The sequence below is a fragment of the Pterocles gutturalis genome, unplaced genomic scaffold (genome assembly GCF_000699245.1).
Source record: "Pterocles gutturalis isolate BGI_N339 unplaced genomic scaffold, ASM69924v1 scaffold22804, whole genome shotgun sequence".
Taxonomy (NCBI): Eukaryota; Metazoa; Chordata; class Aves; order Pterocliformes; family Pteroclidae; genus Pterocles; species Pterocles gutturalis.
In genome coordinates, this window is record NW_010128872.1 from 18,262 (window position 1) to 29,433 (window position 11,172).

The 11,172-nt window shown below is 36.7% G+C and overlaps 1 protein-coding gene across 1 annotated transcript in view; it reads left to right on the top strand.

Annotated features, from left to right (window-relative positions):
* LOC104466384 (N-alpha-acetyltransferase 16, NatA auxiliary subunit-like) overlaps nt 1-10,976 on the top strand; it is a gene marked incomplete at its 5' end in the record, with an annotated part of 17,749 nt that extends 6,773 nt beyond the window's left edge. Inside the window, 5 exons of the mRNA XM_010079778.1 lie at nt 176-333; nt 1,409-1,543; nt 7,674-7,827; nt 9,390-9,509; nt 10,556-10,976. Of these exons, the coding sequence (XP_010078080.1) occupies nt 176-333; nt 1,409-1,543; nt 7,674-7,827; nt 9,390-9,509; nt 10,556-10,620 (632 nt within the window). The remainder of the gene's footprint in view (nt 1-175; nt 334-1,408; nt 1,544-7,673; nt 7,828-9,389; nt 9,510-10,555) is intronic.
* Between the last annotated feature and the right edge of the window lie 196 nt (nt 10,977-11,172).

The following is an 11,172-nucleotide window of genomic DNA, read 5'->3' on the forward strand; positions in this document are numbered from 1 at the left end:
ATAGTAGTATGTTTTAAACAGTACATGTCTTGGAGTAACTCTTCTGGGTCGTGTGGAATTTAGTTTATAAGGGTGCTGATCTTCCAAGAATATGTCAAGTTGTTTGGTCTGTAACACAGATGCACTGCAGTTACTTTGTGAAAATTATGAATATATCTTCCTTAATGTATATTAGGTTGGCACGTCTATGGTCTTTTGCAACGTTCTGATAAGAAATATGATGAAGCCATCAAGTGTTACCGGAATGCACTCAAACTCGATAAAGATAATCTGCAAATCTTGAGAGATCTGTCTCTGTTGCAGATTCAGATGAGGGATTTAGAAGGATATAGAGTAAGTATGCTCTTTGAATTACTATTTATTGCTGTTAGAATTCTCTTGTTAATCTATTCCATTATTCTTTTATTGGTAGTAATTCTGTTGCTGCTTGGTTTTACTGTCTCGAGTGTTTTAAGCTCTTGGTTAGGAAAGCATGAAAATGAATTGCAGCAGAGCTCCACATAATGTTGAGAACAGAACTCAAAGTACAGTTATGTACACATGTACAATTTGACTTCTGGATCAACTTGTAAAACTCTAGTTCTTAACTCATTTTTCACTAAAATAATGAAAAAAAAAGATAAGACTTAAAGCTTAGCAATAGGAATACTTACGGTGCTATTGTGAAGTACTGCAAATGGTGTTTTGGGTGCATATACTGAAGGTGTTTTTTTGAGAGAAATACGCTATAATTTTTCTTTTGAGTATGTGGGAAACTTGCCCCATGATGAGAGATTTCTTGAATCCCAGTACTGATTTTATCATAAGTAAAACCTTAAAATTTGTCTAAAAACAGAGTTAGTGGTTTCAAAATGGTTGAACTGATTTGGCTGTGAAAGGGGAAAATCCTGCTCCTCTTCCATCGTCTACTTCATATGAAGTAGAGGACTGGATTGTGGGTTTCAGCATTAGTTGGTCTCTTTCATGGAGGATGTGAATTTACTAATGCAAGAAAAGATTTAGGAATAAAATTTGACTCAGGAAGGGGGTCTGAGAAGTACTGCAGCAGTATGAAGACCTTGTGCCTGGCCATGAAGAGAGTGAGACTGCTTTTTCAGTGGCAGTGAGTTCATGCTTTTTAGTGGAAACCCCTCTCTGAGCTTTCAAAGCTGTGTCTTTGGAAATAATCTACGCCCTTAAGAGGTGCTCTTGAAAATGATGCCTTTTCTGTCCCAACAAATAGATTTTTATGCTTTGTGCCATGACTCCTGTATTTATAATGTAACAGATTTATGAGACAAAAACATGCTGCTTTTCCCTATGCTGTTAGAATTTCTAAAATTGCCTAGGGCTTTTAAAAGATCTTCTAAGATATTAGCTGTACTGGTGGTAAAGCATGATAAAGATGTTGTAACTCTTTTTTTAAAAGGAGACAAGGTACCAGCTACTTCAGCTGCGCCCCACACAACGGGCTTCCTGGATTGGATATGCCATTGCATACCACTTACTAAAAGATTATGATATGGCCTTAAAACTACTTGAAGAGTTTAGGAAAACTCAACAGGTAAGATTTCCTATTCTGGAAAGAGAACACTTTCTGTATAAGAGGCAGAATCTGAGGGATTAGTTCTTTGTAATTAGGAACCAGTTAGGAATTAAGAAGAAATTTGTTATTTGCAGAGCTTTCTGCTTTGAGCAAAAAGATTCCCAGGAGCTTAGCAGCTGATGCAAGTTATACAGGAATACTTTCTCCCCTCACAATAGGCTGTCAAAGTTGGGGATATAAGGGTAGACTGATGTGGAATACCTGAGTAACCTAATGTTTGTGAAACTTGCAGCTAGAGATAACCTGTGATGATCCTGTCCCTTTACAGTATATAAAACTTCAAAAAACAATGTTTGTTGTTGGATGTTGTCGTTTGCCCTCTCTTGCCATAGCCTGGATGCCACTACATCTCTACAAAGAATGTGAAAAGAACTTTTGTTTTGTCTGTATCTGTATATTATGCACTTAAAATCAGTACTTGGTGTCAAAGTAATATGAAAGCATAGTTGAAAGTTCTTTAAGAAGATCTGGTGTTACTGAGACTTTTTGGAGTAAATAGAGTGGTACAATGCTAAAATCACTGAGTGTAACATTTTTGAGAGAGACCATTCCTTTGTTATTGGTAACTCAGAACTATATAATCTGAATTAACAGAACAGAGTGGATGTGTTGATTATTTTGTAACATGAAAAAACCCCATGTTTATACATGTGTTCAGCCTGAGAGGCATTCTGGAAGTATCATGTGCAGCTACTAAGATATTACCTTACCTATAGATTGTGAATTTTTTTTAAACAATCTCACATCCTTTCTGAGATGGCTGTATAAGGCATCTTATACAGACAGAATGGGACTAAATGTAGAAAAAGAAATTAATAATTGCTAGGAGGGACCAGTGTTTATCTTGATCATGTATAGTGGTCAACCAGAGGATATTGCAAGCCAGGGATATACAGCTTGATCTTTCAAAAGACCTGTAACTGCAGTGTTGAATAAAAACTGAAAACAGTAAGTTTAAATGAAAATTGGGTTATCTTTTATAAGTGTTTGACAGCCAAAAACTCCCGCTTCTTGAATGAGTCAGCAGAGCTGAATCTGAGTTCGATGTCTAAATGACTTTTGGAATTATGACGCATGTATAAGAGATAGAAAAACTGCAAATGAAGTGTAAGAAATTGGAGCCCTCTTAAGGACTAGAGGGCTTAACAGTGGTAGTGGCCCCCTGGGGAGAATGGAAGTGATGCTGTTAATGTTGTTGTCTTTCCTAAAAGGTTGTGTGTAAATATGCTTGTTTGAGGGCAGTCATGACGATACGCTCCTTCAGTCTAGTGACTAAGCCACATTTGAATACCATCACACACGTTAAATCAGTTGAGTCTGCTGTGCAAGTTATCACAATCTTAAATCTCACTGTAAAGCAAAGAAATAATGAGAAGATCTTGAGCTCTGATGCCATTTTTAGTAAAACTGAAAATATTTGGGAAATTTCCATAAATAGAGGAATGGTTTGTCCTTGAACAATACGAGTTGTTTAACTATTGCTTAGCATAATATCGGTCGCAGGCCAATTGTGCAAAAGCTTGTTAAGCATTATAGGACAGAAATGTACTACAAATGTTGGACAACATGAGTTTGTAGAATATTAGTCCTGTCAAGCCTCTCTTTTTTAAGATTGGTAGAGACGTTTAAGTGGTATATGGTGTTTTCTCCCCTAAAACACTAAAAAAAAGGATGACCACATTAGTTTAATTTCTCTTGCACATAGAGTTTTATGCTCTGCTATGCTAGCTCGCTGAGGAGTGCAGGCCCATGGAGGGCCCCAAAAACTGGGAGAGAGAATCCATGTGTTGGGTCCAGAAGTCAGGAGAGGCCGAGCAAACTCACCGCTCAGTTTTGCCACACTTCTGGCTCTTCCACAGTAGTCTCCAAATGTACTATTTGTGTGGTCTCTGGGTATATACCAGTCCCGCAGTTCAAATAGTTGAGTTCAGGATACTCCACTGATCTTTGGGGAAGTACGCTTCTTGCTTACTTGACTTTCCAAATTTCCCCTCTTGCCCTGTATTTTGTATTAACTCCAACTCAATAGGTGAACGTTTGTTACTGACTTGATAGAGGTTGCATGTGCCTGTGATAGAAGGGTGTTGTTCAAGGTTTAAAAGGAGAGTTGAAAGACTAAAGGGTTTCCAAGTCACTAGTAAACAGGGATCTTCAACAAACTGATGTTTTCAAGAAGTTTTATGGCAATCTGTATTAGACCTGATACTGTTTACCATTGTTGTTAATAAATAAAGAAGTAAATGTAACATGTTATCGAAAATGCTGCTACCAATTATGAAATTGGTAAATAATGGCAATGTAGGGTGATTGTACTCATTTGCTTGGATTATCCAGGCAGCTCTGTCCATTCAGATGTGAATTAACACAGCCAAAACCAAGCTGTAAAATGAAGAAAAAGATCAAGGAACTGTTATTTTAGTGACTGTAGGTGGGTATCTGAAGATGTAGTATTACAAAATAATGGAGCTAATGTAACTACAAGCTGTTGTCAAAACCAGGAGTCTGACTTTTTCCTGTGTGCTCCCACTACTTCCTTGTGCAGCACTGGTTGACTCGTGGAGGGCTGGTTCAGGAAGCCAAAGTGACTAAAATTATCACTCTTTTGAAGGATTGATTGGCTGAACTGAACTACTGTGAGGTTAGAGGGGAATAATAGAGGGAAGTGAACTGCGGGTGTTGATCCAGCCTACAGTTAGATTGATGTAGCTTATTGTAAAATTGTTCTCCAGTGCAGGCTTAGGCGTGAAAAGCACCCTTATTTCCGAGAAGAAGCAGAAATTCTCTCTATAGAGCTCTGATTACAGAGAGATCAAGGCTTACTGATGACCCTGTTTTTAAAAAGTTAGAAAATGAAAAGAACAAGATGGAAAGATAAGAGGACTAGAGAAAATGTCTAGTGAAGGGCAGAGATTGTTTGCTTACTGCAAGCAGAAAAAACCAAGGTGATTGTAGCACAGTTTAGACACTGATTTTGGGAAGAATGATAGGTAGGGAGACTGCTTAGTGGGGAAAAAATAAAGCAACTAATAGTGGCAGGAAGTTCAGCAACAAGTTCAAATGATAAATCACTTTTTATCACTGACCATTTTATTCAGATAGCATTGGAAATGGTGAATTTTCTGTCTCTTGGTGTATCCAGATCAACTGTCAGCCTGTCATCTGAAAGCTGCATCTTAGCCAGATGAATGATATTTCAGTCAAAAACAGGTTATGAGATTGAATACAGACATCACTGCAGGAAATAAAACAGCCTGTGCTGTCCAAGTTAAATGATTTAAGAGTCACTTTTGGAATTTAAATTTTGGGAACCAAGGTGTAAAACAACTATGCAATTTGTTTTACTGTTGTATGTCCCATTTCTCCTTTCTTCTTTTCCAGAGCAAAATTTTTGTTCTTAATTATTATTTTATTCCTAATTTCTGCATCAGGCCCACAATTACAGATATGGACAGAAAACCTCTGGAGTTTTGGGGGTCTGCTCTTAGGTATGTTTTGGCTGCATCTTGTCACATTCTTTCAGTGACAGTTGTGTTAGGACATCTACAGTTGTAAAGTTGGTTCTTTTTTTTGGTCCAGGAGAGGAAGAAATTTGTTCTGAAACAGCAGAATTTGAGTTAAGGAGGAGGGTGGACATCTCATGTGCGAGAATCATAACTCTTCTGGGGGGAGGGAGGAGTAAAGATATATTGTGCAGCAAGAGGAATGGCATGGAAAAACCTTTTTATAGAATGTCTTTCTAAGACAATCTGATTATTCAGATTAAGTACTGTTATTTTAAGGTGCTTGCCTTCTGATGAGTTGCACGTTTGCATTGTTATAACCTGATGAAATTTCAAGATCTCTTTTAAAATGAACTTTTTAAAAACTACTTTAAATTGGCTCTTTAAATGGAGTGATAGTAAGTGCAGTATCTTTCTAGTGGATATTTCTTGTGTGTAAGAGGGAGTTCATTTGATTTTTTTTGACATTTCATAGTTTCTTTGGTTAGTTCTGCCAACCCAGAAGAACTACGAGGTTAATTGGTGTCTGCTTCTTGTCTTATGTATATAATTTTTTAAAGGGTTGTTGGGGTAATTATGTTTTGAAGGCCTAAAACCAATTCATGATGTTCTAAAAATCTGCACGACTCGTGGAATTTAGATATGTGTATTGTATTGGAGGGGAGGATATTTTTATGGGGAAAGTGAAGGAGAAAGAACTTAAACTGCAGAGCATTGATTTAGTTCTATGATATTGCAGTAAGGATTAAGCAGGAAGACATTCTTAAATGCTTAATCCCTGTTTCACATGTCAATTTTGTGAAGCAGTTAAAAATGCTTTCCAGGTAACAACATTCTTGTTAGTGACTTCCAGGGTTTAATATGAATAAAAATTGAGTGAATTGGAGCTGCAGGTAGAGGAAATACACTTTAAGAAATGGGTAGGATTTCATGCTACCTGCTGCCTCTAGTATGTGCAAGGTCTAGTCTTCTTCCACTACCTATCATTTGCTATAATAGGTTAACAGTTAATAATACTTGCATACTATTATTTTCAGCCCCAAAACTGTATTTTGTTTAGTTATACTGTCTTTCAGAACATTTATAGCTAAAAGGAAATCTTCCTTCTAAGAATTCAGTGTTACCAAAGCTGCCTCTTGAAATACATAAAGCATGTAAACAGCATGTTAAATCTCATAAAATTGATCTGTACTTAGGGAAGGACTGGAAGTAGTGGTTTAGGACAAGCTTCTTTTAACATGAATGTTAATTTCAACCAGTTTAATGTTTTGGAGTTTTTTTATTGTTTATTAAATTAATTGGCTCTTTAAAGAATACTGAGGAAAAGCTTTACTCTGGGAACAGAAAAGTAATAGTAAACCATTTTGTGACCAATGTGACTTCAGAGTGTTGCTTGCTTAGGAAGAAACAGTATGTAGTGTCATGGGAAAGGAAAATCATTAACATTTATCAAACTCAGCTGCTTCTTATCTATTTTTATTATTAGAAGAATCGTAGACTATAACTGTCTCTCCTTATCTGATTTCTGTTTAGGCAGTGTGTTTTGTATTGTAAACTGTTGTACAGATCTGCTGGGCGTTGTCTGCAGATTTCAGCATTTGGTCTCTGACATTCTTGCAGTTTACTCATAACTGAAGTAGCTTCTGCGTATATTAGGGAAGAGCATTTAGTATGAAATAATTATTATAACTCTGGCAAGACTTTTGCCTAAATACACTTTAGGGAGTTATCCCTAGAAAGGAATACTTTTGAATGTCATCCTGTTTCAGTGGCTGATGTATCTCTGGAAGGTGGATGAACCCCTAGTTTTACTATAGCATGTAGGCAAAGTCCTAGGTATATAGCTGGCAGCAGACCTCAAAATAATTATCTGTTGCTTGAAAACTCTCCTTTATATGCTTGTGCACTGTACTTTCCAGGGGATTGAAGCATAGCACAGCGGACACTTGGTTGAAGAGCAGTAGTTTAAGTTTCCTGTCTGAAAAGCTCTAGTTGTCAAGTGATGACTGGTATTTGGGTGTTTCATTGCTCTTGGAAATAGTTTGATCCAGAATTTTTGGTATGCTGAAAACGAGTTTTGTGATATCCCAGCAATCTGCTATGGAACTTTGGTCAAAATTATTGTGGAGTACATGAGTCCTTCAGAAGGAAAAGAGGCCAGGCTGAATGAGGCTTTGAGCAACCTGGTCTAGTGGAGGGTGTCCCAGCCCATGGCAGGGGGGTTGGAACTTGATGATCTTTAAGCTCCTTTCCAAGCCAAACCATTCTATGATTCTATGATTACCAAGATCTTCTTAAATTTTATTGGATTGTATGAGAGAAGGCAAGAATTCTGGTTTTAATTAGCTCACCACAGTGAGAGAGAAAAGGGAAATACGGAAATTCTTTTAAACTGTTCCCTAACAAAGGATATTCTGAATGAATGTAATTTGACTGTGACTCCATTTGACAGTCTTACATTTTGAATGTTTGGATGGGTATGTAAATAGACCTGATGTATTCTGTAGCCTGAATCTTGTGTTCTGTAATATTGCATGCAGTTGAGGTACAGGTAAATGTTAACTAACCTATTGCTTTTCTCCCCCCAGATTCCTCCTAATAAAATAGATTATGAATATAGTGAACTGATTTTATATCAAAATCAAGTGATGAGAGAGGCAGATCTATTTCAGGAGTCTTTAGAGCATATAGAGACATATGAAAAGCAAATATGTGACAAATTAATAGTAGAAGAAATCAAAGGTAAGTCATTGTTCTTCTTTTGGACAATTTTGTTCTAAACTTTTGCTACTGGCTTCCAGATGTGATAAAGCAGTAAAAGAAAAAATATGTGAGATCTTTAATTGATTTGAAACAATTCCTTTAGGGGAAACTGGTAACACTAGACTTAAAATTTCATGCTTAAGTAACTTGCCCTACCAAAGTGGATAGTGGATGCAGGTGGTTTAACTTGGGTTGACACAGGAATAGAGGAGATTTAGGAGATTATTATTATTATTGGTGCATACTAGAGTAGCTTTTTGTAAATGAGAGCTAGTATAACACAGTTTTAATCTCATTAAGAAGAATCATGAAGAATACTGTTTGTAGTACAAACACTGATTCAACTGAGCTATCAAATTCTTGTTTCCTTCTTAAGGTTTCTAATGCACTTAACTTGTGTTGCCCTACGTAAGTGAATACTGGAGTTGACTTTTTTGATTGAAAATAGCCCACAGTTGTTTTGTGGATTTGGAGTACTGAGTTCTGAATATGTGCAATTATATAGTGTAAGAGCAGTATTCTTCCAGCTTCTCCTTGCTTGCCCAGTTATGGTGGGTTAACCCTGGCCAGCAGGTAAGCCCCACATAGCTGCCCACTCACTTCACCCCAGCTTCACTTGTCAGGACAGGAGAGAGAATAGGAAGAACAAAAGCAAGAAAACTCTTGAGTTGAGATAAAGATAGCTTAAGTGAAGGAAGAGGAAGGAGGAAAAAAACCCAAACAAACAGATCCCCAAGTGATAGAAAGGCAATCACTCACCACCTCCCACAAGCAGACTGATGCTCAGCTAGTTTCCAAGCAATGGCCACGTGCCAAAACACTCCTTCCCCTCAATTTTATTACTAAGTGTGACACTATATAGAATGAAATATCCCTCTGGCCAGTTTGGGTCAACTGTCCAGGTTGTGTCTGCTTCCAGTTTATTGCCCACCCTGGCCTGCTTGCTGGGTGGCCCAGTGAGTGTAAAAAGAAAAAGCCTTGATGCTCTACAAGTAGGTACCACTTAGCAGTAATGGGTGTGTTATTAATGTTTAGTTACAAATCCTGAAACACAGCACTGTACGGACTGCTGTGGAGAAAACAAATTTCATACAAGCTAGATGTGGTAGAACAATTTAATTAGTAGCAAATGGGTGTGATTTAGCTGCTTAAAAAACTGGTTTGTTGGTGTGAAAAAATGTGGATGTAGCTAAGTAAACAGCTCGTTAAGGAGTGACATAGTTGTGTGATGGAGTCCTGGAAGGAAGATTTCCTTGTTTCTTTGATAGTCTCAACAGCTATTTTAAATGCTCTGATACAGACATTACGATAATCTTTGTTTTCACAGGTGCTGAATGCTGCAAACTGAGTTGAGCTATATATGTGGTAGCTTCAAGTAGCAGTTGTAGTACACAGTAAATGCTTTTGGGAAAATAAAGCCTCTTTTTTCAGTATCTACATATGCTTAAGCCCAATTTTATGCATCTTGTTTTGTAAACTTTACTGCCAAGCCATCAGTGTTTTCACATGTAATTCACAGTTCTTTACTGTGTTGATTTTAGGAGAGATGTTACTGAAGCTGGGAAGACTGAAAGAAGCTGGTGAAGTATACAAAGAGTTAATTGAGCGCAATGCAGAAAACTGGTATTATTACGAAGGCTTGGAAAAGGCCCTACAGCCTAGTAAGTTAAGATACACAAGTGCATTGAAAATAAGTATGATACAGGATATACTTAAAACTCCTGTTTGATGTGTTACTGCTTTAGATTGAAAAGCTTGGCTTGGTAGAGAATTATGTACCTTCTAATCTTGAATATGATATAGTTGTGATTATCCACTTTAAAAATGATCACTGAAAAACTTGCATGTGTGAAAATAGCAACAACAAATTCCTCATTTCTTGGAGCTAAAGGTGGCATTTGCTAACATGCTTACATGAAGAACATTTCCTTGCCACACGTGAGCTTGGAAACCAAACTGCAATTCATTCCTATCTAGTAGTTGATTGTCAAGACTGCTATCATACACCACAGCATAAATTTATAATTCTGAAACTTGTTTAGGCAGTACCTGTTTCTACAGGCATATAGAGAAATACTCAAATACTTGATCAGATGGCCTTTTAAAGATAGGCCATCTGAAAAAGATTTTTTTTAAAAGCTGACCATTCTTTGGAGGAAAAGGTGATAAATGTGATAAAATCTTTGTTATTCCAGTGCTAGTTCACATTGCTACTGTTCTGTCTTTCCAGGAAAATAGCTATTTGTTTTTTTAAAACTACTATATTGCAATAACTTAAGTGTTTTGCAGTGGTAACTTTCCCAGGTGTTTACCTCTGTATGGGAATATTTTCCTTGTATTTCACTGTTCACTAATTAGTGGAAGTTTTGGAGTTACTCTGATGACATCATAAATCATAAGCCCTCAAGGATATTATTCATAGATATTATAGCTGCATTATATTTCTTGACTAGCTTTTCTAGAAGGTTTTACAGTTTGCGTTTTGAATGGTTTTCCTGTGTATCCATAGAGTTGAACATGCCGATTATTGTCTCAGAAAATAAATTACCAAGAGCTTAATTATTCTGTTTGATATAATAAACATGTTGTTGAAGCTGCGTAGTTCTTAACAGAGAACTAGTTCAGTAGTTTATTTGATATATTAAAATCCTATGTAGATTAAAACTGTACTAATTTATAAAACTAATCATGCTACTTTATTTTTTAGGTGGTCTTAGGACTATTTCCTCCCCCATGGTAAGTTCTGGAGCTCCAACTTGTGACTTCAATTAGGTCTTTCATATGCTTTAGTTCCAATCCAAACATTATTTTGGTATAACTCTTAGAACTCTACATCTCTTGGAGCCACTGGGTAACATATTCCCCCCTCTTCCCCAACATCTGAGCTCAGTGACATGATAAATTTTTTCTTATGAAAGGAAAACAGATATATTTATTAAATATATGTTGTGTCATAGTCTTGATGTGTACATTCAGTTTTAATTTAAGTTGGTTGATGAAGTCAAAAAGATTTAAGAAAAAATTATCTTAATTATGTGAAAATGGCATTTCAAAGCAACAGATTAGTTTTATTTAAGTTCTAACCACATTGGAGCTCCAAAGCATATTATGGGGGAAAGGGGCGGAGTGGGAAGAGAATATTTAACAAAAATAAAGCTACTTAAACATTAATGTATAAAGAGTTCTGGTGCTCAGTACTTACACTGGCAGTATTGTGCCTTGTTTTTGCTGCCCCCAGAGGACCCGTAATAAAGGCATGCTTGTATAGTGTGCTGTTTGTGTACTTCTGATTTAGCAATGCAATATATTTTTGAATTATTTATA